The 25,722-nt window shown below is 53.5% G+C and overlaps 3 protein-coding genes, 1 long non-coding RNA gene and 1 other non-coding gene across 59 annotated transcripts in view; 1 reads left to right on the top strand and 4 right to left on the bottom strand.

The window, feature by feature from the left end:
* Positions 1 to 59: 59 nt before the first annotated feature.
* On the bottom strand, positions 60 to 7,221 carry AQP10 (aquaporin 10). 4 transcript variants are annotated; one of them, XM_045455973.1, is made up of 8 exons: positions 7,109 to 7,221; positions 3,524 to 5,593; positions 3,004 to 3,157; positions 2,535 to 2,661; positions 1,878 to 2,015; positions 1,661 to 1,779; positions 1,194 to 1,411; positions 60 to 754 (listed from the first exon to the last, which is right to left on the bottom strand). In XM_045455973.1, exons 2-8 carry the CDS (start codon positions 3,589 to 3,591, stop codon positions 601 to 603), a joined length of 978 nt encoding a protein of 325 aa, XP_045311929.1. In that variant the 5' UTR covers positions 3,592 to 5,593; positions 7,109 to 7,221; the 3' UTR covers positions 60 to 600. The 4 variants fall into 4 exon arrangements, with proteins under 4 accessions (XP_045311929.1, XP_045311927.1, XP_045311928.1 ...); XM_045455971.1 differs by having other exon boundaries at positions 2,535 to 3,157; XM_045455972.1 differs by having other exon boundaries at positions 2,535 to 5,593.
* HAX1 (HCLS1 associated protein X-1) lies at positions 7,054 to 9,653 on the bottom strand. Of its 2 annotated transcripts, none has more exons than XM_045456002.1 (7): positions 9,546 to 9,653; positions 8,816 to 9,078; positions 8,443 to 8,642; positions 7,897 to 7,948; positions 7,666 to 7,772; positions 7,447 to 7,537; positions 7,054 to 7,324 (listed from the first exon to the last, which is right to left on the bottom strand). In XM_045456002.1, exons 1-7 carry the CDS (start codon positions 9,596 to 9,598, stop codon positions 7,236 to 7,238), a joined length of 855 nt encoding a protein of 284 aa, XP_045311958.1. In that variant the 5' UTR covers positions 9,599 to 9,653; the 3' UTR covers positions 7,054 to 7,235. The 2 variants fall into 2 exon arrangements, with proteins under 2 accessions (XP_045311958.1, XP_045311959.1); XM_045456003.1 differs by having other exon boundaries at positions 7,054 to 7,298.
* A 215-nt stretch (positions 9,654 to 9,868) lies between these two features.
* LOC123586697 lies at positions 9,869 to 25,445 on the top strand. 2 transcript variants are annotated; one of them, XR_006706895.1, is made up of 4 exons: positions 9,871 to 10,082; positions 10,183 to 11,130; positions 16,224 to 16,229; positions 25,435 to 25,445. It is a non-coding gene; the product is annotated as an uncharacterized LOC123586697 (long non-coding RNA). The 2 variants fall into 2 exon arrangements; XR_006706896.1 differs by lacking the exon at positions 16,224 to 16,229 and having other exon boundaries at positions 9,869 to 10,082; positions 10,183 to 11,144.
* The window catches only part of UBAP2L (ubiquitin associated protein 2 like), a 40,471-nt gene continuing 25,459 nt past the window's right edge, over positions 10,711 to 25,722 (bottom strand). For 12 of the 50 annotated variants that reach the window (XM_045455952.1, XM_045455932.1, XM_045455950.1 and 9 more), the window contains 13 exons: positions 24,686 to 24,875; positions 23,923 to 23,977; positions 23,134 to 23,308; positions 22,743 to 22,815; positions 21,575 to 21,770; positions 21,406 to 21,494; positions 20,413 to 20,466; positions 19,745 to 19,826; positions 18,796 to 19,013; positions 18,236 to 18,341; positions 13,582 to 13,649; positions 12,656 to 12,853; positions 10,711 to 11,357 (listed from right to left, as the gene is read on the bottom strand). In XM_045455952.1, the coding sequence (XP_045311908.1) occupies positions 11,262 to 11,357; positions 12,656 to 12,853; positions 13,582 to 13,649; positions 18,236 to 18,341; positions 18,796 to 19,013; positions 19,745 to 19,826; positions 20,413 to 20,466; positions 21,406 to 21,494; positions 21,575 to 21,770; positions 22,743 to 22,815; positions 23,134 to 23,308; positions 23,923 to 23,977; positions 24,686 to 24,875 (1,600 nt within the window). In that variant the 3' untranslated portion in view covers positions 10,711 to 11,261. Of the gene's footprint in view, positions 11,358 to 11,856; positions 12,251 to 12,655; positions 12,854 to 13,581; positions 13,650 to 16,490; positions 16,890 to 18,235; positions 18,342 to 18,795; positions 19,014 to 19,744; positions 19,827 to 20,412; positions 20,467 to 21,405; positions 21,495 to 21,574; positions 21,771 to 22,742; positions 22,816 to 23,133; positions 23,309 to 23,922; positions 23,978 to 24,685; positions 24,876 to 25,722 lie in introns of those variants that run through there. The other 38 variants (XM_045455945.1, XM_045455930.1, XM_045455929.1 and 35 more) reach the window with 5 other exon arrangements.
* LOC123587114 lies at positions 19,889 to 20,024 on the bottom strand. The gene has a single exon (XR_006707168.1). It is a non-coding gene; the product is annotated as a small nucleolar RNA SNORA58 (small nucleolar RNA).

The following is a 25,722-nucleotide window of genomic DNA, read 5'->3' as shown; positions in this document are numbered from 1 at the left end:
GGGTCTTAGGCCTTCCGAGGCCGTGGCCCCCACCCCAAAAAGCTGAGTCAGCCGGGGACAGAGAGCCGGGACGTTTTTATTCGGAGGAGAGGGGGCCGGGGGCGCGTGGCGGGGCAGCGAGGACCCTCCCCCCAGCGCGCGCCCCCGGGCCGGGGCCCGCACCCCTCTCCGGGAAGGACGGCCGGAGCGCCTGGGCACTGGGCCGTGCCTCAGTTTCCCCCCTTGCGCCCCCCTCCCCATGTGGGGGAAGCCGCCCCGCGAGGGCAGCGCGGCCGCGCCGAGTTTCTGGGGCCGGGAGCCCGGGAGGGGGCCGAGCTCCGCGGGAAGCGCCCCTCCCCCGGCCTCCCCCAGGCCTCCCCGGGCGCACCCTCTGGCGGCCGCTTTGAGGCACTGTGTCCGCGGAGGCCCCCAGGGTCCGAAGACCTGCCAGGGTGTGGAGGGCAGCAGGGGCCTGGCCCTCCCAGTTTGGGAGGAAGCCGTCCTCTGGCCACCGTCCCGGATCTGCGGCCCCTCTTCAGTGTCCACAAGCGAGGCGAGGGCTCCGTGTCGGGATCAGAGCTCACGCTGCGGCAACAGGGCAGAGGCAGGAGTTTCCAGGCCTCAGGCTGTATGTTGGGCAAACTCTAGATCCTGAAACGGCTCTGGCTTCTCCTCGGGGTGGTGGAGAGCCACCAGCAGCTGGTATGTGGCTGTGCCAAGAGTCGCCCCCACCAGAGGGGCCACCACAGGCACCCACCACCAGCCATTACCAGCGCTGCAAGAGAGGGACATAAGGAAGGCTTCAGGGGGAGTCCTCTAGCCTCTCCCTGAAGGACCAGGGGCGGTAACAAGAGAACCTCCCTAAAGCAGCCCCAGGGGGGATGGGTGCCAGTTGTGTTTGGCAACAAAGCACAGCGGTTAGAGAGGAGACCCCAGGAGAGCTTGGTCCAGCCTCTTGCCTCAGGGAATTATCTGAATATACCCATCTTGTGATGCGGTCACAATGCCAAAAGGTAACAGGACAGACGTGCCTGAGAACACAGCCTCTACTGCTTCCGGGGAAAGGGTGGAGGAGAGAAGAAGGGGTGAGGGAGAAAAGGAGAAGCAGGACTTAGATGCGGGGCATTGTCCTGAGTCCGCGAGGACTAGGGAAGAGGAGAGAGCTGGGGACCCAGACTCAGAGGTGTCAGGGGAGGGGCGAGGCTGTCTCTCACCTGAAGACTTCAGGGCCCCAGCCAGCCACGTAGGTGAAAAGCCGTGGGCCCAGGTCCCGGGCAGGGTTGAGAGGGAACCCACAGTTGGCACCCAGGGATAGCCCGATGGCCAGGATCAGCAGCCCCACAGCCACAGGCTCCAGGCCTGCAGGCACTCCCTTGTTCCGTGTGTCCAGGATGGCCAGGATCCCCACGATCAGGATCCCCGTGCCCAGCACCTTGGAGTCCACAGAGGCAGAGGGGCCCCCATAAGCTGTCAGATGACCCAGCTGCCCCTTCTCTCCCAAGCACCCTAGGCCGCCACCTCATGTCCTCTGACTTTGTCCAACACAGGCAACTGGGGCGGGGGTGCTACAAAGACAGACTCAACCCCATATCCCACCTGGAGCCCGAGCAATAAATAGTCTGGGAGCCCAAGGGACAAGGGCAAAGACTGGGGCCTTCCCAGGTCTCCCCCTCACACCTACCTGATCCAGGAAGCCATTGTTCAGGGACAGGTAAGGGGCAGGATAGGTGGCAAAGATGGAGGCTGTCTCCTTGGGGCCAGTCACCGTCAGGTTCCCGCCTGTATAGTTCTGTAGGGCATCTGCAGGAGGCAGGGGAGGCTCAGGACTTCCATCTTCGTCCATTCAAAACCACTGCAAGGCAGTCCCGGCCACACCCAGACGGCCCCGACCCTGTTACCGTAGTAGACAGCATAGGTGGCTCCAGAGGCACAGAAAGCAGATAGAAGCTGCACCAAGCAGTAAACGGGGAACTTGGCCCAGGGGAGGCGTCCCAGCAGGCACATGGCCAGGGAGAAGGCTGGGTTCAGGTGGGCCCCTTCAAGGATCGGGAAGAGAAAACCAACATCCATTAGGTGTGGCCTCCTGGTGCTCACCAGGCCCCGCTGCTGTTGTGTCACAACTCTCAAGGCAGATGTTCCTTGTCCCCACCGGGTGAGCGGCTCAGCTCTAAGACATTCTGCAGCTTGCTGAGCTCACACAGTAAAGCCCAGGGTCTGCCCGCTCTTTCTACTACGTGTTTGTGTCTTGTGATGGGGCTCAAGGCAGACACACTGGCCACTGGCAGAGCACGTGTCTGGGGCACAAGAAGGTGAGGCCCCGGGGCCAGATGACACCAAGGCCTTCAGGCGGGGGACACAAGAAGACAGACTTACCCTAAAGCCTTGCCACAGCTCCCTGCCTAGGTGAGTGGAGGAGAGAGACACGGAGGGGAGGGGCTGGCCCGGGCCAAGGCATATCTGGGTCCAGGGCACTAGTCAAGCTCAAGGAGACAAGTCCATGAGTCACCGTCACCACACACTCACACATGCACGTGGCCAGACCCCACCCTCCTCACCTGAAACGTTACCACCCACGTAGATGGCTATGGTCACGGCCAGAGAGCCAGCCAGAAACATGGTGAAGAAGTTGCCTTTTGTTTCTCCGCTGGTGACAGCCTGGGCTCCAGCCCCCTGGGTGAGCAACTGGTGGGGAGAGGGAGGATGAGGAGCGGAGGACCAGGAATGGGGAGCCTGGAAGCCTGGAGCAAGGCTGGGAAGGGGAGCAGCCGAGAGAGAGAGGTCACCAAAGTAACAGGAGGGGTCAGCAAGAAAGGGGGAGGAGCAACAGAGGGAAAGGAAATAGAGGAGCTGTGGGGGAGGAGTGAAGACTGGGAAGGGAAAGATGGGGGGGGGGCTGGAACCGAAGGGACAAGGGCAGGGACAGAAATGATGCATAGTTGAATGAAGTGAGACACCAGGATGAAGAGATAGAGGCAGAAACGTTCGCCCTCCTCCCCTCTTTCCTTCCCCGGTTACCCGGCCTACCAGGAGCACAAATACACCCAGAAACTCTGCCAGGCACTGCCGGGCCAGGCGGCTGCGGATCCGGAGCCGGCCCCTGACGTCGGCCAAGGGCTGGCTATGCAACATGGTGGGGACACCTTGTCTCTGGCCGCTGCCACACAACCACAACCACTGCCTGCCAGGGAGCGGGGGAATGATAAGGGAAAGACTTTAAAACCAATTAGCGCAGCGCCTGAACAGCAATGTCTGCGCACGTGTGTAGGCTAGCGAGCGTAGAGATAGTAGAGATAACAGGAGAATGTCCAAGGGCCGGCTCTTGGACCGGAGCCTGGAGTTTGCCCAGGCTGTGTCTCTTCCATCTGTCATCCCCGTTCCTTCCAGGAGTAGCCCCCTCCTGTGCCGATGGGTCGGAGGAAGTATCCTGTGCCAGCCCTTGGCCTCAGCAACCTGCTCCCGCCCCGCCCCTGGTGATCTGGAGAGCCTCAGGACTCGCCAAGGCCCCGCAGCTACTTAAGGGAGACGTCTGAATTCAGATCCAGACCTTCTGACTCTCCGTCCCCTATTGCACAATGTCACTCGTGTGGAACATGAAGCTTTCCTCCCAACCATTTGGATGCTTGCAGAACGCCACGGGCATCCAGAGAGGCTGGGCTGAAGACCGGAGACTGCAGAAAGAAAACCCACTCGTGCGATGCTTGCGCTTGCCTCATGCGGAGTCCCACCTCGGTTAGAGTGCCCTAGCTCTGCCTTGGCTCCAGAAGTGTGCTTCACACTCGCACCGAGCCCCACCTCCCTTTCTCCGGATGCTTGTCACCCCCAGATTCCGCCTAACACACAGCAACTTCCTGGTTCTTATTGCAAGCCTCCAGTTAGGTTCATTCAACTAGGAGTCGAATTCTAGACGCTGGAGAAGCGGTGGTAAGCAAGTACATTGCCCGCTCTTCTAGAGCTTATGTGCCGGTAGGTGGAAACACATACATTTACAAAATCCCGTATATAGTTCATGAGGTTCTCGAGCACTGGGCCACGGGCTCTGGCACAGTCCTGGGCACATCTGTTCACGATACTCCTTTACTAGGTTTCGTGGGTAAAATGCTCTACCCGGATGCCCTGTTTGGGACCAAGGCACCCATTTCCCAGCTGCTGGGAATATCAGATGCTGATTGAACACAGCTGCTTCCCTCATGGCAATGCCTCCCATGGCAGGAGACAGCCTCACCCAAGGTCACACGCCCTCCTGTAGGGCCTGTCGACGACGGTTGATGCAGGATACAAAGACCTGGCCTCTCTGTCTCAATATGGAACGACCCTGAAGGGGCCACTCCAACTTCCAAGTTCCCCACAGGATCGGCCAAAGCCTCTCTTGTAACGTCACTGCGTGTCAGTTTCCCCAACCTTGCCTTCCTCACTTCCTTACAGGTGCATCCCGCGAGCACTAGCACTTCCCAGTAAACCTTGTTCACGTAGCTTCTCGTTGGAGTCTTTCTCCAAGGAACCCAATTTAAGCCTGTTGGTTTCAGACGTGGTTCCACAAATTCTAGAATGAATCTGGGTGACTGTTCACAGTCTGGCTGACAAGAACCCACGGTAGTAGGTAGAATACTGATAGTCTCTAGCTTGCTGAGGTGGGACAGTTATTAAAATTGTCAGCAGTGGCCGGCTGCGAGGGGTTACTGGTTGAAAGGGTATGCGTTAATGGTCTCTGCAGCAGTTGAGAGCCTGAAGGAAATAGAAACTAAGTCCACAGAACTGATCACCAAGTCCAGGCAGACTGTGAAACCAGGTGGCCCCACGACAGCCCTTAAGGGAAGCCTAACCTGTATCCAGTGGGCATCAGAGTGGAGGGCCAGCTCCAATGTTAATTGTTGAGAATGAATTCTCAGCCCCAGGCTTCCTATGCCAAGGCTAGGTATTTTAGGACCCCAACCTTGAGGAGGTTAGGGTAGGATCCGGACATTTGAAACAGGGACATCTGGGTAGATGCAACTGAGAATCTTGAATCTCGATTCCTCTGAACCCTCCCTTATTTAGATTTTTCCTTTGTCTCGAGCGTCCTGAAATAGTGGGTTTACTTTCATCCTTGGTATTTAGCATATGGTGGGTCTTTCAGGTTAGAAGTAAACATTCTTCACTTCTGGGATATCTTCTTGGTCTGTTTCATTGATGGTTTGTACCATTCCAGTTTTATTTTTTTCCCTATTTTCTTTGAAAATAATCTTTTCAAATCGAAGTATAGTTAACATATAACATTACTTTCAGGTGTGCATTGCTGCCTGTTTTCTATGTATCTATTACTTGGTCTACCTTCCTGGAGAGTTTCTCAACTTTATCATCAGAATTGTTTTATAGATTTTCATTTCTGCCATCACATTTTTTTTTAACTCCCCAAAGTTTATTCCTCTTCATAGGAGTATGTTCTGGCTGTACGGACGTATCATCTTATATTTCTAAAGACATTAAAGACGTATCCTTGCTAAATTGTCATCTCTCTGCAGACTGTTTCTCCCAAGTTGCTTCTTTAGTTTGTATGCGTCTCCAGCTTTCAAGCTGTGAGCCATCCACAGATGTCCGCTAGTCTCCAGCTTGTGTGTTTCTGTGATGCTCTGAAAAGCTGATTAGAAAAATCAATCGCATTCTTACATGTTAGAAGTTAGAGAGGGGAGACACAAAAGTGGGAGTATATGTTCTACCAAATACAACTACACAATTTTAAGATGTGATATGGGCACAGAGGTAGACAAATAGATTAACAGAAAAGATAGACCCGGCACAACGATCTGTGTATAAAATATATTTATAGTATTTGTATATACATCCGCATATGTATTTTCCAACTAGAAAAAAACAAAGGTGGTCCCCTGATTCATAGATTCATAGCAAATAGGAAGATACATTACAGGTGGATTTAAAACCAAAACGCAGGGGTGCATGGTGGCTCAGTCAGTTAAACATCCGACTCTTGGTTTCGGCTCAGGTCATGACCTCACAGTTCCGTGGAGTTGAGCCCCACATTGGGCTCCTTGCTTTAGCTGTCCCTCTGCCCCTCCCCCATGCACTCTCTTTCCAAATAAGCATTAAAAAACAAACAACACCTAAATGTAAAAAGCAAACCTAGTAAAATCTGTGAAGGAGAAGTAAAGGAGAGTGTCCTTTCAACCTTGGGTGGGGAGGTGTCTAAATGACACAAAGAGCACTAAACATAAAGAAAAATATAAACTTTGCTATGGTAAGTCAACTTCTGTTCACCAAAACATATAATAAAAAGACAAAATTTCATCAGTGTATATCTTCTTTGTTCTTGTGATATGTCTCCTTAGAAAAATCCCTTTATCGTGTGTCGTTTTAGTAAAGTTTCGAGGAAACAGAGGTAAACGTACAAAATCAGCCCCTCCCAGCCACAGTACTAAAAGAGTTTTTAATGAGAAAAAAAATCTAGTAATGTTTGTGCTAGTTCTATTTTCTCCAACATACGTTAAAAAAAAAAAAAGAACATAGCCAGTAACGGAAGAAATATTTGCCAGTGTATTTATTCCCTCAAATTCTCTCATGAACTGCCCCATCCTAGGGAAGCAGCCATCACCCATTTCCACACAGGCTTCCTCTTTTGAGAGTTTTTTTTTTTTAATTTCTTAAATGTTTTTATTTATTTTTGAGAGAGAGAAAGAGAGCGCCAGCAGGGGAGGGGCCGAGAGAGAGAGAGAGAGAGGGAGACGCAGAATACTAAGCAGGCTCCAGACTCCAAGCTGTCAGCACAGAAACTGACGCAGGGCTGGAGCCCACGAACCGCGAGATCCTGACCCGAGCCAAAGTCAGACGCTCAACCGACTGAGCCACCCAGGTGCCCCCTCTTTTGAGAATTTGTGCATTCCCCGAGAGAACTCTTCCTGGAGTTGTCTCTATAGTTATCTCTTCCACAAGAATAATCTACCGGGGACCTGACCCTATTTATCAAATCAGGTTTTGGAAGCAGAAAAAAGTTAAAGAAGAAGGCGGCCGTGGGCCGAGATAATCTGGGAACCCCTGGATGGTGCTAGAAAGTGGAACAGCCTGGACAGAACTAAGACCAAAGAATTAGCATAAATAAAGGTTTTATTGGTCACTTTGGGTGAGTCACATACTGACATACCCCCAATTCACTGCTCCGCACACCCCAGGCCGAGGTGGCAGGAGGAGACACGGATGGTGAGCGAAGCGTGGAAGGGATCTGAAGGCCGCTGAGGCTTAACAAGGCTACCGGGGCCGGAACCAGCGTCCTAGGAACAAATCCAGGATGGAATAGGTGTCATCCAGGGCTGGAGGTGCTGGTGATTCTGGAAGGAAGAAAGTGATACACACGGACACACTAAATGAAAGAGGATGAGCAGAGGACAAGGAGAGGAATAATATTAAAGGCTAGAAAAGTAAGGGTTCCCCTTTCCCAAGGAACTAAGAGACAGACCCTTTTGATTCACACTCTTCACTCACCATCTCTAGGGCCGCCGTCTGCTTCTTGATGGGTTACTGTGGTCTCTGTCCGGCCCTCACTGTCCACCACAGTTCGGCGCTCCTCTACTGTCTACAAGGAGAAGCCCCAACCAGATCTCCAACATCAATAAAGGTGAGCCCACTGGTTTCTTTACCTAGATCGCACTCTCCATGGCATCCCCTGGCCACAGTTCCTTTTACCCTTCTCTTCCAACTCACCCCATCTGGCTTAGTGATCTTGGTCACAGAGACGCTCTTGAAATAGGATTTGGGCTGGGGCTGCAGAACTGGACCGAGGCCCTCCTGGGAAACCTGGGAATCAAGATCTAGAAGGGCAGAGAGAGGAAACACAAAATCAAGAGTCCAAGGGAAAGAAGGGGTCAAGTGTGGCAACAATAACTTCAGAGGAGAAGAGAGGGCAGGTTAAATGTCCTCTAGCTCCACACTCACCGTTGTCTTCTCTGGCTCTAGAATGGGGGGGCATAGGCCACAAATCATCAAACTGCAGAAGAAGGCAAAGGAGGTGAAATGATACCTTTCAGCCTGAAATTTGAGAGGTCGTAACCCAAAGGTTCCCAAACTACCTTTCCCTGGGAGAGAGAATCCCACCTAGGACAGCTTTTGTTTTACTCATCTCTTCCTCCTTCCTACCTGTTTTCTCTCTTCTTCTACCAAGAAAGCTTTCCTGAATGGACGCTTTCTATCCTTCCTGACAATCCTGCCTTCTCCCAGAATTGTAACAGACCAGTGATTTTTTTTTTTTTTTTTTTTTTAGAGAAAAAGCAGAATCCCCATCCCCTCTCCCTCAACCCCCCCCCTACCCCCCCCCCCCCCCCCCGCTGCCAAAATCCTACAAGAAGCTTAGTATAGAAAACAGATAAACACACTAAGTGGAGAGCCTGGGATCCCACCCCGTTAAGATTCTCGCATGGCTGCCAGCCCTTGCCCTCCATTAGCTGTCTCCCACAGGCTCTCACTCCGCCCAGAAGCACTCACCAGACCAAATGGCCTCTGGGAGCCCCAGTCCGGCGCTGGTTTGGGGGATTCACGTCTTGCATCACTTTCCAAGCCCCCCCCAAAGATCCTGGGCTGGTGACTATCTGGATACTTAAGCATTGAGTCCCGGAGAGTCTGTCCCTCCTGCCGTCTCTCACCAGGGATCTCTGACTCAGGACCAGGACCAGGACCAGGAAGTTCTGCAGAAGGTGGCACATCGGTGCTGGGGGTGGGACAGGACTTGGGCTCTTTGAAACCTCAATATCATCCATCTTGTCACACACCCCCCACCCAACCCCCAGCGAATCTTGGCAGGCTAATGTCACCCTCCAACCCAGCAGGAACCACAGGTTGACCAGGGACAGCCACACACCAGGAGGGCGGGAAGGCAAGGTCCAGGCCCCCATCTCGCTGAAGATGTTGTTAAAATCCTGTATTAGGTCATCAAAGCCGAAGTTCTCATGGAAACGCATCCCTCCTCCCGGGCTGAAGCTGAAGCCGAAGCCAAATTCCTCCGGGGGCTGCGGACCCTCAAACCTCGAGCTCCCACGGCCCCACGTGGCGCCTTCTTCTTCCTCTTCTTCATCATCCTCATCTTCATCTCGAGTCATCCCTCCAAAAAAGGGGTCTCTGTGGCTGGGAGTGAAGGCAGATCGACCAGCAACATTTTAGTACTTTAAGCCATAAAGTCAGCTCGTGGGCGGCAGAGCAGGACGCGAATAGGGTGTGCAGAACGGAGGTGAGGGTTGGAGGGCTGGCCCTGGGTTTTTGTTCGCTTCGTGGGTGTGGATGTGTTTTCTACGGGAGGCCGTCGGCTTTTTGCTTTGTTTTCGTTTCTATCAACGCCAGTCCTCACCTGGCGGACCCCGCAGTGACCCAGGGCCCTGCTCAACTGCCCACTGTCCCCCCGCCCGGGCCCCTGTTGCATCACCCCAGACCGCGGTTTTTATCCCCGCCCCCGGCGGTCGCCCAGCGCGGCGCCCTCAGTCCGGCCCGCAGCGGGTGACGGAGGGCGGAGGAGTGTGGTTTCCCAAGGACTGGGCGTTAGGGCTCAAGCTCCCCTCAGAAGACCCCACCCTCGTCCGATCCCGACCCACTCTAACCTCCGAGGTGGAGAAAGGCCGAAAAAGCCCCGAAAGAGATCAAAGAGGCTCATCCCCGAGTAGGGACTCGAACCCGCGGACCCCACCGAGGCCCATTCGCACCCGGCTGCAGCCGGGGCCCCGCGACCGGAAACTGAGCGAGGCGTCGGGCCACTTGCCGGAAAGCAGGGCTGCGAACGAGCACACTGTCGCAAAACGGCCGTCAGCGCGGCGCGGGCGTGGCGGACAGCGCGACTCGGTCCGGGCGGCGGGCGGGCGGGCGGGCGTCCCGAGATCGCGTCTCCCGAAGCTCGCCCGCCTCATGCGCCGCCCCCCCCCGCGCCGCCACCGGATGGCCTGGACGCTTCGACGGCGTGAGGCTGCGTGGGGCCGGCCGCCGCCGCCAGGGGGCAACCGCCGCCCGCGCTTCTGGTCTGAGTTCCCCGGTCGGTCTCGGTCGGGGACGCACGGACCTAGCGCTCTCCCGCTAAAGTGGTGTCGTTAAGCGGAGTCCTGAGCCCACCGGGCAGGCTCTGCGATCAGCAGGGCAAAGGCTCGGTGAGAGGGCGAGGGGAACCCAGGGAAGGCTTGCGGGGGGGGGGGGGGGGGAGGAGTTTGGAGCTGTAAGTACCCCCTCTCCTGTCTCTGAATTTTCCAGCCTGCCGTTCCCTGCACCCCCGCCCCCCACCGGGCCCCGGCCTTGGTCTCCAGACCCCTCCCGTACAGAGAACTGCCGAGAACTGCTGCGCTGACCTCCAGGTTCCCAATCTGACAGCTGCAGGTCACCCTGCCTTCTCTGCAGCCCACTTGCCCGGACCCATCTGCATTACACTTGGGTTCTTCAAAGCCGTTTTTTCCAGCTCCTCCTTAATCCTCTCCCTTTCCACCCAGTATCTGCTCCCACTCCCTCCACAGCCCGAAATCTGCTGCAGATGAGCAGTTTCCGGAGGAGATGCGAATTTGGGTGGTTCTTTCTAGGCTGTGAAGTTCTTGGGGGAGGAGGGCAGGGAATTCCCTTAGAGCAAAATACTAGCAGCACTTTTAAGGGCAAAGAGCTCTTTTTATTCCATGGCCTTCGGGGAGCCTGGAGCCCGCTAGAGGCCCGGCTGGTGTGTGACGCTCATTCACCAAGCTGGTCACTGACGAGACTGAGGAAGTCCTAGACGGAGCAAGAATGGGCAGAGGCTGAAGGTAGAGGTTTTCTTTTTATATATACAAGACACATTAATCCATTAAATTTGAGGACACAGTACAAAAAAAAAAAAAAACAAAACAAAACACTTCAACTAATTCATCTGACAATGCTGTTCATATTCATGACGCCATTTTTTGTTGTTGTCTTGTTTCCTAATAATAAAGGAGGAGACTTAGGGCTGTTGGGCTGATATATATTTGGGGGTCCCCCCTCCCCACCTCATCCATACACCACCAGGGTGAACAGGAGGAGAAGGAAGGCAGGGCCCACAGCAAAGTTTCATAATCTTGAATGCAAGGGGGGAGGAAGAGAGGAAAGGGGGGAGGGAAAGGAGAAAATACAAATCCTATAATACATACAACAGAGTGGGGGGTGGGATGGGAATGGACAGACATGAAGCTGAGGCATGGGGTGGGCTGCTGGGGGTGGGGGGGGGCAGCAGAACCCCCCCCCCCCACATTCCTTTCTTTGATGCCGTTTCCGTAGTTGCCAGGCTGAGAAGCCCTCTCAGAAGATGGGACCAGGAGAAGAGGCTCAGGGCCTCAGTTGGCCCCCCAGCTGTAGCTGTTGTAGGCAGACTTGTTGGTCTGGGGCTTCTGCGGGATGGAGCTGGTCTGGCTACGTTGCCCGCTGCCCGTCTGCAGGGAATGGGACGATGAGGAGGAGGAGAAAGGTGTCTAGTTAGTGGGACAGATCTGTGACATCTTCACATGCAGATCTGGAAACTCTTGCTCTCCCCTTGCTTAGAGAAACTGCTCTGAAGTTTACTTCCAAACCACAGAACGTTTAATTTCTAGAGCTGCTAGGGTGCCTCGGACAGGGAAGAAAGCATTTCCAGCCTTTAAACAGGGGAACGATGACAAGACGGCAGGACCTTTTAGAGACAAGACTGTGAATGAGTTCTACCCACTTTCCACCCCACCTTCTCCCCTACCCCCACTGCTCTGAGAAAAGGCTACTCTCTCTAGAGAGTTATGGCCTCTTGGAGATGAGTGACCACAAGATGATTTCGTTTTCGTTGATCCCATGAATACCTCAACGGGGAAGGCTGTCTCTGACAGCAAGGCAGCCCTCACTTATCCCAGCTCCCCAGCTCCCCAGCTCCCTGGGACGCAGGAGAGGTCGCCTGTACCAGCCCATGCCCCCCCCCCTCCCCCCCTTGCACAGCGGAGAGCCCATTTCAGCCAAGAGGCAGGAGAGACAGTCTGAGGCCCCAGGCTCCAGACGCTGCCCCAAGAATCCGTTCCGTTCCAGTAACCAAGTGTTTCCAGAGTCGCGGAAGGGCAGAAAGAAAAAGAGGGCACTGGGGAGGGGAGGCAAGAGAGGAACAGGAGGCCAGAGAGCTCAGCAAGGTGTCTGTGTCTGTGTGTCCTGATCTGTGACGGTGCAGCTTTTTGTCTTCGAGTTCCCTGAGGCTGTGGAGGTGAAGTGGGGGCCGGGAAGGAGTGGGTTCAAGCACATCATCATTCAGTTTCATTACCTGCTCCTCCTGCTGGCGCGGGCAACACAGAATCATCTGCAAATATGGTAGCTGAGGCAGAACCAGGATATATGGAAAATAAAGGGACAAACTTTGACAATAGAACTCCACCATTAGAAGGGAAAGCTACAATGCTGGGAAGGGGGGAGGCCGGGAGAGGTCAGAGGGTAGGTGTGACCCAGGTCTGATGGGATGAGGGCAGCTGTGCTACAGGAGGTAGAGGAGAAAGGCACCGAAGGAACCGGGCGAAGAAGGTTTCAGCCCGGCCCCTTCTCTGACCGCTCCTCTGCCGGCAGCTTGTGTCGTGTGCGCTTGTGTCTGTCTGTGCTGTGTGCCCATGGCTGGCGCTGGGAGGGGTGGGTGAAGGTGGTGGTGAGGAAGGGTAAGAGAAGGAAAGGGGGGAGTTTCAGGGCACAGGAAGGAAGAGGAAGGGAAAGGAGAGGGGAGAGCTATTACCTGGCCGTCCTGCTGCAGGTGGTGGTGGAGGATCTGGGAGTGCGGCTGCTGATGGGGGGTCAGAATGTGCATGAAAGGGGCAGGCGGGTAGGCAGCAGCTGTGGCTGGATTGATGGGCCCCCCACTTCCTAGGGCTGAAGGCAAGTTGAAGGAGGCAGCAGGAGTGCCGGAATGAAAACCTTGTTTCTCGAAGGACTGCTGTCCGGGGGGTGGGGAGAGACAGCAAAAGGGGTCAGCGAACCAAGCCCTGGACTCTGTGAGCCCAAGCCCTCCACCCACCGAGAGCAGCACGCAGCAAAGGAGGCGCACCGCACCTGCACCAGGTGCCCGGGGCTGCCTCCGCCGTGCTCTCTGGGAGCCGTGTGATCCTGACAAAAGTACTCCCTCTCTGCCTCCGTCCTCTCCTACGTGAAGCAGGGGTGCCGTGGACTCCCTAGCCGTGGGGACCACACGACAGGACGGGCGTGAGGCTGCCCTGTGACTCTACAGTCGCAGACCGTCTGCAGCTGCCTCCCTACTGCCACCCTGGAGCTTGGCCACGAAGCGCTCCGCCAGGACTCCTGATACTTCACGGTCGCTCCCACTGTGTCTTTACAAAGACTGGATCGCGCCAGCTTCCCTTCAGTCCGTACTCGTCATCTTGGAAAGTTACAAGAAGGCTGGCGGCGGGCAAAGTCAGGACAGCTGCACAGTAAATCCCGCATCACAGCGATCGGCCACACCTCCCCTTCCTGAACACTTCTCTTGCTTGTTCTCAGAGGGCTAACTCCAAACTTCTAGAAATTGAAATCTAGAGACCACTCATGTTCTGGGATGGGCTTCCTGACATCCCTCAGGTTGTTCTTGTTCACTGAGCTTCTGTCATTGCAACGCCACCTCCTCTGCGTCCGTTATCTTTCCACCCGTACCTCGAGCAAGGCACCTACCTGGGTCTTGGAGTACACAGAACCCGAGATATCTGGCACGCCCGTGTTACTGGAGGTGACTGACACACCTGGGGGAGGAGGAAACAGGAGTTAGCTCAGCTGGCTGCCTGGCCCCCCTCTCGGGGGGAGACGGTGTGCGCAGCCTCTAGCTAGAGCACTGCAGGGGGTCCTGCTGTGTTTCCAGCTCAGGTCAGTCCTGAGAGATGAGGGTTCATGCCCCAAGTCTGCCCTTTCCAGGTGCGTACTGAGTATGTATGTGAGGGGGCGAGTGAGGGGAGCTGCTTTTTGTGGGGCAAGGCTACAGGCAAGCCTCACCAGCATATACCTTTCAAGACGCTTTTGTGCCAAAGCCCAAAAGAAATGTATTCAATGTTTAACATCCGTTTCAAATCAACGCACCCAGACTCCACTCAGTCCTGCTCCTTGAAGACAGGTAGTCTGGGATCTTCCTGTTCACAAAGAGACACTTTTGGGCTCAGGACTGCATGCTTTCGCAGCCTAAGGTAAGCACCCAAGGAGCATTCCAGTCCAACCCCCAGAGCACGGCCTGTTGTCAGTCTTAGCTCACCTGGCCCCGCGTCTCCAATTCTGGCGCTTCTAGGCCATGTACTTAGGATTTAAAGAGCCCACACAAAGGTGCATTTCCAGCTAAGTAACTGAGGCCCAAGCACGGGGAGGTGGGGAGGGTAAGGAAGGGAGTGGAGTATGTTGTCTCCTCCAGTCCAGGTGGAACACAAAATCCAACGTCCTCATGCTTTACACCCTGAGCTTCTCCCGGGGACACAGGCTCTCATCCATACTCCCAATGACTTGCGTTCCCCGGGTAAAAACTCCCTGCCACCAGGGCCACTCCAAGGAAACCAGGACAGCATATTCCTCATCTCGATTTCTAGTCCTTAAACTGAAATACACACTGTACCCTGGGGTATGGGGAAATGGATCGAGAAAAAGCCATCAGATAAAATAATCCAGCGTCTTACTAAACAAATTTTCTGCAAAGATTTGAGGAAAAGCAATTCAAAATTAACTCAGAATTTAAAACACACTTAAGATATATTCGATCTCATCACATGAGATAAAATGAAACTTCAGAAAAACTGCATTTCAGCCTGTGTCCCTGGATCCTTCTCCTGCTGTTCGAGGCCCTCGGATGGAAGGGCTTCTCAGAAGCACCGTGCCAAAGTGACCGAATCACAAGTCCCCCCACAACTCCAGAGCAATTCCCCCGTCCAAGTCCAGAACCCAAATCCTCCCGATGCCTAGGATGGAGGCAGCCTCCCAAGGTGGAGTCCGCCTTGGACAACCACTTCAGGATCTTCCTGGCACGTGTGGTGTCTTCACCTGGAAGCCCCGCCCACAGCACAAACCCAGATCACTCCAAGAAGGTGCCAGAGAAAAATCGCACAACTGCAGAAACAGCATGGAGAATACCACCCCTTCTCAAGCGGCAATTCTCCCCTCAAAGGCCCTGAAGGAGAAGAAGGGATGATACAGGGACTAACGGGGTAGCGCCTTCCCTTCCCTTCTCAAACCCCAGGTGCCCGTGTGCCAGTCACTGGTGGTGGGCCTGACCTTAAGGACAGTTCATTTGCTACAGCACCGAGGAGGTTTGTGCGGAGGGCCGACAGTGAGGTGGGACGGACGGGATACAAACGTTTTTGAGGGAAACGAGAGACGATGACTGATCTTTACTGCAAAGGTTCTAACACCTTGTGGACACCCTGGGCCACCCCATGCAGGACAGGACAAACGGCTAACTGGTTTCTCAAGCTGGGTGGTAGGGAGCAATTTAGCTCCGGAGTGCCCCTGCCACACACACCTGGGCTCAGTCTTCCCAGAGGCTGGGCCAGCTAAAATCCAGCTTCTAGTCCTGAGGCCGTGGTCCAGGTGTTGGGCGAAAGGACCGGAGACGCAGGACACGAGACAACACCGCAGCAGCCCTCACAGCCTGAGTGTGAGCCCTAGAGGCCCTAGACGTGACCCGTGTGGCTGCCCCACTTCCCCTGCACCTGCGACAAGAAAGCTCCTCAGACTAGAGTTCTCTGGCTTTCCAACAGTCAACGCCCCGCCTATCCCCGCCCCCTTCCCCGCTCCCAAGCAGCTACGAGCACACGGACAGGAGGTGGACAGCAGGGAGGAGAAACGAGAACCAATGCCTCCCAGCATGGCAGCCCCGGAGGGCTGGGGACAAATACAGAGGAAGTGGAGTATCCAGGTTTGCACTCAACGAAGGATGATGCTCTCGCCGGACGAGTTAACTCTGTAAACAAAGGGGCGACGGTGTGCCAGCAGCTGGATCGAGTGGGGAGAGCTCCCGTCGTCACGGAGAAGTGGAACGAAACCTCTCCCGCACATCCTTAGCTACACCCACAAGTGCAAAGCAACGAGTAGTCCACAACCCCCGAGCAGTCTCGAGGGACTGAGAACAGTGCTGCAGGCCAGCACAGTTGTCACAGCCGGAGTCATCAACTAGCTGGTCACTAAAGACCCAATCAGCTCTCAAGCAGCCATCTGGCCCGGGGCCTTGGAAGCCACTTCCCTAAACCAGCTCCAAACGCCACCTCTTTCCGCCTCTCACCATGACATGACACTCCAAGCTGTTTTTGTCCTTTCCCTCTGCTTCCATCAGAGGCACAGGAAAGATCTGAGTGAAAAGTGAAGCGCTGTACCAAGCATGGAGAATCAGGGATTTTCTGCAAATAACTTTCTTTACCATTCAATCCGAGGGCTGAAAACTGACGCTGCCTCCCCCTCTCCCACTTGATAAAATCACCACGCCGAGAAGGTAACAGTTCTCCATCCTTTGGCTACACTGGGGTTTGATTGAGAAGGCCCCCCTCCACCCTTCGTCCGCAGCACAACATTGGCTCCTAGTGTCCAGAAAGACATGCACGGAAAGAACGCCAGAGTTAGCTAAAGAAATACCACAGTTTATTGAAGACTACAAATGTTTTGTTACAAGGTGAAACTACATCCTTCCAGAAATCAAGAGCAACGGCAGGTGTGTGCATTGATGCTTCGGAGGCGCTGCACCGCTTGAACTCGGAATGGGTAAGACAGGGTCAGACACGTGGGGGAGAGGGAAGCGGGGGCAGGGCAAGTTCAAAGCCCAGAAGGTATCCACCAACTCATTTCCCCAAGCCACGCAGGCCATGGCCTCAGCTCGGCAGGCTCTCCTCAGTGGTCTGGTTTCTGAAACAAGACTTCAGTGCAAATTTATACACACACACAAAACACAGCCCCCGGCCTTGGGCCAAATTAGCTCTCTGCCGTCCAGAAATGCTTGTAAGGGGGTGGATATTTTCTTCCTAAAAGGAATCAAATACATAAAAATAAATGAATTTAGAGGTTGATGAGGCACGGGATGACAAGAGCCCTCCGTGGGGTTGGGAACTGGGGCTTCTCAAAAGACTGTTACAGCGGATTTCTGAACTCTTAAGGTAGGTAAGAGCCTTGGATTTCCAGAATCAGGTAATGCCATTCTCTTTTATTATCTCTTCTCTTTTATTATCTCTTTTATTACCTCTTAAAATTCTCGAACCTGGTCCAGCTAAAACCTAAATCTAACGTTCTCAGAATGGGGCCGCGCCAAGTCAGAAAGCTGACAATCGTCCCCACCGAGGATTAGGGTGCACCTCGCCCGGTGAGAGGGGCAGCCACGAGGAGCGGGGCATCTCAGGATTTCTCCAGGTTGAATCCGGACTCACTCCAAGGGCTCCAACAGTTCAAAGCTCCACCTGGTTATTAGTTCCCAGACCTACTGCCCTCTGTGCTCAGCTCAGAGTTCCCCGATGATTGAAACCCTCGGGCAATTGACCCACCTGGGGCCCACACAGTGGTGAGGAACACAGATGCAGCCCCCTCCAAATCACCATGACACCACACGTGAGCTTAGAATTTCGAAGAGCCCTCAATCCCAACTCTTTCAACTGCAAAATCCTCCTCCCCACATTCATCTACAAGTCACTGAAAAAAGCCGATGGAACTGTCCTCCACAAGTGGGGTACAGGCCTCACTAGAGGAGCAGGGGACCGACTAGTTATCTTTCAGGTCAGTTCCTACATCTCTGCCCTGCCATCAGATATGCAGACTTTGCCGAGAGACCAGCCACACAAACGAAGGACCCTCTCCCTCTGTTGAGCTCTCGCACCCCACACCTTTCTCTCCATACCCTAGGGCTCCCAGCTAGGGAACGAAAAGGGGCTGTGTGAGAAAAGCAGTGCTACCGAAAGGGTTAAGCCCAACCCGCCGGGGCACACTGGCTAAGAACCCACCCAACGCCGCTGGGCAGTGATTCTCCTTGAGAACTACCGGTACCAGACGTTCTCACGCCTGTCCCCACTGACAGCACAGTAGCGTCTTGGGGCCCCTTGTCCTGCGTCCCACCCGAAGTTTAGGCCAGCCAACATATTCTGACAGCCAATGCAGGTCCCGGGGCACTCCCATCGTGAGGGCTGGACACATGTTGTTTCACCAAGCACGTCTGCTGGTGCCGCTCGGACACCCATGTTGGTCAGACGTGGACAACCCTACGTACAGATGCTAGCAAGCACACCTCACCAACCCTGTTCTCTCAAGCACATCCTCCTCCCCCAAAACTCCTTTAGTCACATCCTGCAGAAACCACGGACAGCTGGGGTCAAGGGGTGCTTACCAGTGTTGTATCCGTGAGACCCATATCCACTTGGCTGTTGGAAAGGGGTGGCTGATGCGTTCACGCTGACATTCACACCATGCTGCTTGGAAGAGGTAGGAGCCACCTGGAGAGCAACAGGGCCAGAAGGGAGGTGAGATAGTGACAGAGAACCGTCACCAACCTGCCCCAGGAACTAGGCATTCAGATGGCTATGGTCTTGAGGCAAGCTGACCACAGTCTGCTTAGTAAAATGGGTTCCCTACGGAGCTTTAGAAAATCTACCAGTGAAGTCAAGAAACGGTAGTTTGAAGGAACGGCAGGTGCCAAGTGGCAGGAGGGAATGAATGACAGTCTAGGGTCCAAAGCTGGACTGTATCATCTCGCCTCTTTAGAGAACTCTCAAGAACAGGTCATCTCTATCCCAGTACCTCCAATTCCAGCCCCCACCTCTCCCAGGACAGAGGGGGAATGGTTTTTCCTCATCCATTATTAAAGAATCATTTAGCCATGAAGGCAGCTAGGATAGGGTCCAGGGGCTGGGCTGCTTCACCAAAAGGAAGCCAAACCCAGGTACTCACAGGGAACACAGCAGGCCCATACTGGAAGGTGCTGGGGAGGCCCGGAACCCCTGTGTAGTATGGCAGGCTGGTGTAACTGTAGCCAGGAGGCAGCGCCGGGTTCAGGAATGTCTGCTGCGTCGTGTGGTGAGTCTGCGTCTGGTTCTGTTGGGGTTGGGCCAAGGTTGTGGCCGGGGCCGGGGAGGAGGCATCCCCGCGGCCGAACTTCGTGAGGTCACCTATGACAGGAGGGAGTAAATATACCTGCTGTCTATTTCACCCCCGACCCCAGCGCACAATTACTTCTCCTGGTTTCACAGGACTCCAGAAGACCCCGATTAAAGACTGTTAAAGGTCAATTCTTTGAATTACATTTTCTCTCTGGCTCCATTTGGCATTGCTGAGCACACACTCCGCACTGTGCTAGTCAAGCCTGATGTCAAATGCCTGGGCAACGGTGTGGGAGCAGGCTCCCAGAGTAAAGCATGATTTCAGCCCCACCCTCCCTGCCTTCCCCTGCTTTCCCTCCACAACGAACACTCCATGCTGCACGCAGCAGACAAGGACAGGTCAAGGAAAATGATACGTCAAAGAGGTCAGGCATAAAAAGAAGGATCACAGCCTAGTGAGGCAACCAGATTGCCGCTGTGAGCAGGGAACAGGAGCAGAGACAAGCAGAGGAAGGCCATTTCAACCCCTGCACTTCCCGGAAAACACTGGAGAATGGCAGAGAAGCCTGTCAGGGGGTCATCTGGAACCACCGGGAGACAACAAAGTAGGACAAGAAGCAAATGTCCGTCTTCAGTAGCATCCCAAATCTACCAACCCGGATTCATCACTTCTGTTCCAGACCTTCTGCCAAAGGTCTTCATTAAAGTGAGAACTGGGTCCCTGCTCGCCATTAACCAGGTTTTTGCCACCCGTCCCAGCACACACTCCTGTCATCTGCACCCCCGCCCCCCAGCCGTACCAGAGTAGGGGTTGCTGGCCAGGCTACCGTCCCTCCCAGTCAGCGGTGTGGTGGGCGTGGGAAATGGGATGCTGTAGTAATCCTAGAAGAGACAAAGGGCACAGACTGGATGCCACTCATCTGCTCAGCGCAAGGTGAGAAGCGGAATGTTGGGAGCGCTGCATTTATCCAGCCGGCGAGCGAGCTGGCTGGAGCTGGTAAGAACTCCCCGTGACTCTTGCACACACTGTCCCCCTCGCCCGGCCACGGGCAGAGTCAGGCGAGGTCTACGGGTGTGCCCACCGGGAAACAGGCCGGGACCATCGGAACAATACTGCTCTCAAACCATTAGGTGTCGTCCCCAACAGTCCACTGCTACCAAAAAATAGATTCTCTTTCTGTAATTCAAAGTGTCTGACGTGTCAGAACAAGCATCCAGAGAGCTCTAGGGTATTCTGAGCTATTTTTAAGGTTAAAATTTGTTTACTCTAAAGAGGTCACAACTGATGAAAGAAAAAGCTACCTGAGAGCTGACCCACTCCCCCAGTCCCTGACCTGGAATCAGGGTTTGCGTCTGAACGTATAGGTTGGGAAAGAGCTAATGGGGGGGACTTATCAACTGAGCACCTGAAACAACCCCCTCAAGGCTGTAAGGTCGCTCTCTCCTCCTGCCCTGAGCACACACTCACCAAGGGGAATCTCGTCTGAAGCATCTGTAAGTCATCGTAACCATATACTTGCGGCTGGAAGACACAAGCATGTAACAGTGTTCACAGGGACTGGCTACCACAGAAGCCAGCCAAGGTGCCAAGGGACAAAGTCAGTCAACAGAACATCCATCCTCATTCTTAGGAAGAACAGAACATAGGTTACTTCCGGCAGTTCCCTTTAGGAAGAAAGAAGTGAAGTACAGACTGGGTGATTTATGAAAGGTCTCGAAACTTGCCACGAGCCACATACCACCGATCCAACCCAGAGGCAGCGGTGGGGCAACAGGAGCCAGGTAGGAACGGCCGTCTCTTTCAGAAAGGATTCACATCTTACTTGTTTTCTCTAACGTATGGGGACTAGGACGTTATGCTGGATTGTTAAAAAATGTGTAAACCATTATTGAACGTTTCCTGTGTAGGATGCTCGCTTAGACACTTTCTGAGAGACAAGAACGGGTGTCTTTTTAAACATTTCAAAGAAATAGCCTTTACCTTAATTGGCACCAAATCTATGAATTTGACAGAAGATACACCGGGACACAAAGCTACCACTTGTCAAACCACCTACTCTCCAGCAGTCCCAGATCGGGTCAGGGAGCTCTGTTCTTCCCAGGTCACAGCCAGCTGAGAACCTCACAGACAGGGACTCAATCCTACCCAAGAAAATAATTCTCTGAGAAACTGAAAGGGATTCCAGGTGGGCACTCTGGCCTTTAGCTTCCGAAGCCTAGAATTTGTTTCACACAGAGAAAATATACAATAGGAGGAGTGGCCTCCGTTTAGTCCTTCCCCTCTAGAAATGACGATTTTTGCCCCAAACTACGAAGATCAAAAACTGGTTTGCTTACATGCGACAACCACTCATTTATTCTCTATTTTAATTACAGTCTTCCACCCGAAGCCGGAGCCGGAGCTGTAAAGAGTAGCCACACCGTCTTCATCTTTTGCAGAAGCTGCTTCAGCCTCACTTACCGGGTAGGCGTGTAACAGCCCTGGAGCCATGATGTACGGATTAGGCAACAACGGCGGGACCCCAGGAGGGAGGTTGGGAGGAGCTTTTCCTGAAAGAGAGATCCCATTTTTACCCAGTCACACGATCACTCCTCTCCTCCATCCCAGAGGAATGCCGTCCACCTTCTACCTGAAGTCGTAGCGACCGAGCTCCGAGTCGAGGCTGTGACGGTGGAGTTGCTGCTGAGGCTGAGGCCTAAGCTGCTGCCGCTGTGGAGACTGGAGGAGACACTGACCACTGGGGGAGGCGCAGAGACCGTGCTGGACGTGGTGGAGAAAGTGCTGGAGGAAGAATGGAGGTTCGCCTCACTGTCCACGCTTGTGTGCTTCAAAAAGGGGGAGCAGTGGATGAGAAGAGGAAATAGCGATCAGCAAGACAGGTCAGGAGAGAGGCACAGCCCCTTCTGCAGGCGAGAGCACATCAGCCTCCCAATCAAAACGGCCGAGGCAGAGACCTGGGTGTCCTCCACCAAAGGAGTTAGAAGAAATCACGAAGTTTGCTCCGGCTGCCTGTTCCCCCAGACGCGGCGTCAGGCAGGGATCTAGTTAACAACACCGGCTGCACGTCCTCCCGTCAGAGCACATGCGGACAAACACGCCAGGAACCAATGCTGGCTGGCCAGCGAACGGTTCGGGTCAGGGAAATACAGCCTAGCCTTCTCTCCCACGTTCTCCTTCATTAGTTCAGCAAGTTCTAATGAACTTAAACCAGAAACAGTATACCTGAGGAAAAAGAGTCTTCTAGGGAAGCCTGAGCACTCCTCTTCCCCCGGGTTTCTGGCAAACTAGACACCTTTGCCCCAAATGGGTCTTCCTCACCGTCTCAGCTTAACCCCACAAATGCTTGTCCTAAATCACCATAGTGAACTTAATTCTCGGATCAAAAGCTTTCCTCTGGCCTTAACTTTCAGAGGATACCCTAACCCTGATTATCTTCAGCAGCCCTGTCCAACATACCCCCCACCACGGAGTGAGAACGGCTGTACAGAGGCCCTCACGGGCTCTATCAGAGCTATGAAGCCCTGCACACCTCAGTGTTAAGAAGGAATAAAAAAAGGCAAAGCTTCAGGAGTCACGTCCAGGGCTTTGAGAATTGGCCCACAGCTCAGCAGTATCTCTAGGTTCTTCTGCCTCTCCTGCCTTCCAACATCCGTTTAGTCCATTCCTGCAACCTCGGGTCAACGACCACTCCGCCACGGCACGAAGGGATTTCCAAGAATCTCTTCTCGGGAGTCTCGCCGCTAGACTCCTCTAAGTGTAAGAACACCGCCCTTCCTCTTCAGCCGCATCACACTTACCAAAAGAGTGGATGTAGAAGTGCGCCCAGAAGACGTGGATGACGAGAGGGTGTTCTGCTGCGTCGATAACGTGCTGCAAAGAAGAGGCAGCCATCAGTCACGGTGCTGTGGTGACTGACCTGGAGCTTCCATCAACAACACTGACGAGGACGTGCGGCGGTATATGGGACCAGGAAGACCGGAGACCGGGGGGAGCACCGTGGCCAGCCAGGGTGGGGAGCAGACACAGCGAGCGGGGCTGCTGAGAAGAGAGAACAGGCCTCTCTCTCCTACTCCACAACTTGCAGGTCGTGCCCGCTAACACGGCCCCTGGCAGGCAGCAGGGACAGGGCGGAAGCAGAGAACTCTACCTCTCCTCCCAACCCCAACATCCACCTGTGACCCGAATCACCTGCTGTGTTGTGTGGTGGGAGCATTTGCACTCTCCTCACCGTGGCTCAAGCCACCCAGGGGGGATGAGTGTTGACTGGCCGCTGTCAGCAAGGAGGCTGCGGATACCGTCTCGCTGAGAGGGGAGATGCCGGAAGTGGAAGGTGAGTCAGACTTCACTGCAGAGCCTGTAGCACCTGGAAATAAAAAATAATTATCTATCCCATCAGCGGAAAGGGAGTGTCTCTGACAAGTGAATAGACGACTCCAGTCTCGGCCGTCCCCGAGACAAGAGAGGAAGTTATTTAATAAGGGACTACTGTGATTACATAGACTCTTATTATTTTAAATTTTTTGGACATTTATTTATTTTTGAGAGAGAGAGAGATGGACAAAGACAAAGCGTGAGTGTGGGAGGGGCACAGAGAGACGGAGACACAGAATCCGAAGCAGGCTCCAGGCTCCGAGCTGTTAGCACAGAGCCTGACACGAGGCTTGAACCAATGAATCGTGAGATCATGACCTGAGTCGAAGTCGGGACGCTGGACCGACTGAACCACCCAGGTGCCCCCAGACTCTCTTATTTCCAACATTTCAGAGCACTGATCTCACTTATCCAGTGAAGGGAACCGAGGGTACCATCACTCTTCTAAGTCAGAGAGCCCTGAGACAGGTCTGAGAGAAAACAGCAGGGCAGGACCACACGAAGACTGTGACCAGAGAAGCCAGGGCGCTTCCCACTATGATCGAAGAAACGCGAACATATGAAAAGGAGAGGAAAACCACTACAACATAGAGGAAAAAGCCTCACCTTCAACAGATTGCGTGGTCTGTAACTGTGTGGCCTGCACAGAGCTGAAGCCATTCTGGAACAGAAAACAGAAGAGTAAAAAACAAACTCAAGTGCAAAGTCGAGTTAGCACAGACTCAGCTTAACTTCAACCAACAAATCTTTCAGAGACATTCTGTAAGCTAACCAAAGGATTAACAGAATGCAGACGATCTAAACAAAACGACTTTAAAACGGCAACAAGATAGACCAACCCCGTGTGACCCAAAGCAACAGAAGGCAGCGCCCCCAAACCGCTCAAGAGATCCCAAACCCAGAAGAGACACAGGAAAGGCCTGGGGGTCCCTGGGGGAGGTTGGGGAAGGAGGACCGTTCAGCCAAAGCACCCACTGTTCTGGCTGCACGGGACTGTCAGTCCGCTCCACAGCACCTCTGGCATATGCTGTCCCCTCCCCGGGCCGAGACACGGCAAGGTGTCTATCGATACAGACCCAGAAGTCCAGCACTCAGATCTTCGCGAGGGAGAAAACAAGTACTTGACATTGATCCTACGACAAAGAACGAATCTCTAGTGCTGGCTTTAGTTTTCTGACTATGAATCTCCAGGCTTGCTGCGAAGAACTTTTTTATTTCTCCAACCACAGAAATGTGTTTTTCTCAGCTTCTCTGTCAGTACTTCTGTGGCATCCCAGCACCATTTGTCAAGAAGGGAAACACTAACACTGGAGACACTTTGCCCAATATTGTCTTAAACAGCACCCAGGGACTCTCAAAGCCACACTACCTTTGCCTGAGTCAGGTCCTTTTGGGGTGATGAGGAGATGGAGCTGGGGTACCGTCGAGTCTGTGTGGACCTCTGTTCATACAGAGGGCCCTGAGCATTATTTGGGGAGGTATAGGTTGTCGACTGAATTGGACCGCTCTGATAACCGGACTCCTGACTCTGGTTAGATGAAATTGTAGATGAAGATTCACTGTGGGGAGCGCAGAAGGAAAATCTCAGAAAACCAAAACAGAACAGATCCATGGATACTAAGGACATGCTGGAGACCTACTAGAGTAAGTTGATTATAATCAAAAGGAAAATTCCCAGCAGCAAATAAAAGACAATTTTCTCTTGACAGCAATAGGAATTTCCACATCCTACAGAGTCAGGGGTCTGAACTCAACTGCTCGCCCACATTCTGTTTTAAGAGAAAGAGGCAAAAGCAGAAAGGATAGACTTTTTTGATCCTTCGGATATATCCTAACATGAACCCTAAGCACAGGGAAAGTCATCTGTTTCTCACATTCATTTTAAGGAATTCTGGGCTCCTGGCTCTGTCAGAAACCCTATTAAATATAAGGTACCGGGTAGAAACTCTGAGAAAAACTATGAAAATATTCACATGACTTAACGGCAATTATAATCCAATAGATTAGGCAAGGGTCTGATGCTTAGATTTTTAAATTAAAGGGACTGAAGAAAGTAGCCTAGTCCCTTAAACTTTGCCACAACTTTTTCTTTAAATATTTACTTATTTTAAAAGAGAGAGAGCACACGTGCACACAAGGCAGGGGCGGTGGGCAGAAGGAGAGGGAGAGAGAGAATCCCAAGCAGGCTGCGCGCTGTCAGCTGACGAGGGGCTTGACTTCACCAATCGTGAGAACATGACCTGAGCCGAAATCAAGAGTCGGATGCTCAACTGACCGAGCTGCCCAGGTGCCCCATCCTCCAGGGTTTTCTATTGCTTATGTTGGCCCTTCGTGACACTTACCAGAGAAGGTAGGAAAGGCTCTTTTTCACTTGTGTCATCTATTGATGCTACTACCTCTTTCTTA

The sequence above is a fragment of the Leopardus geoffroyi genome, chromosome C3 (genome assembly GCF_018350155.1).
Source record: "Leopardus geoffroyi isolate Oge1 chromosome C3, O.geoffroyi_Oge1_pat1.0, whole genome shotgun sequence".
In the NCBI taxonomy this organism is placed as follows: Eukaryota; Metazoa; Chordata; class Mammalia; order Carnivora; family Felidae; genus Leopardus; species Leopardus geoffroyi.
The sequence above is the reverse complement of the archived record's forward strand: the minus strand, read 5'-3'. Positions and strand labels throughout refer to the sequence as shown.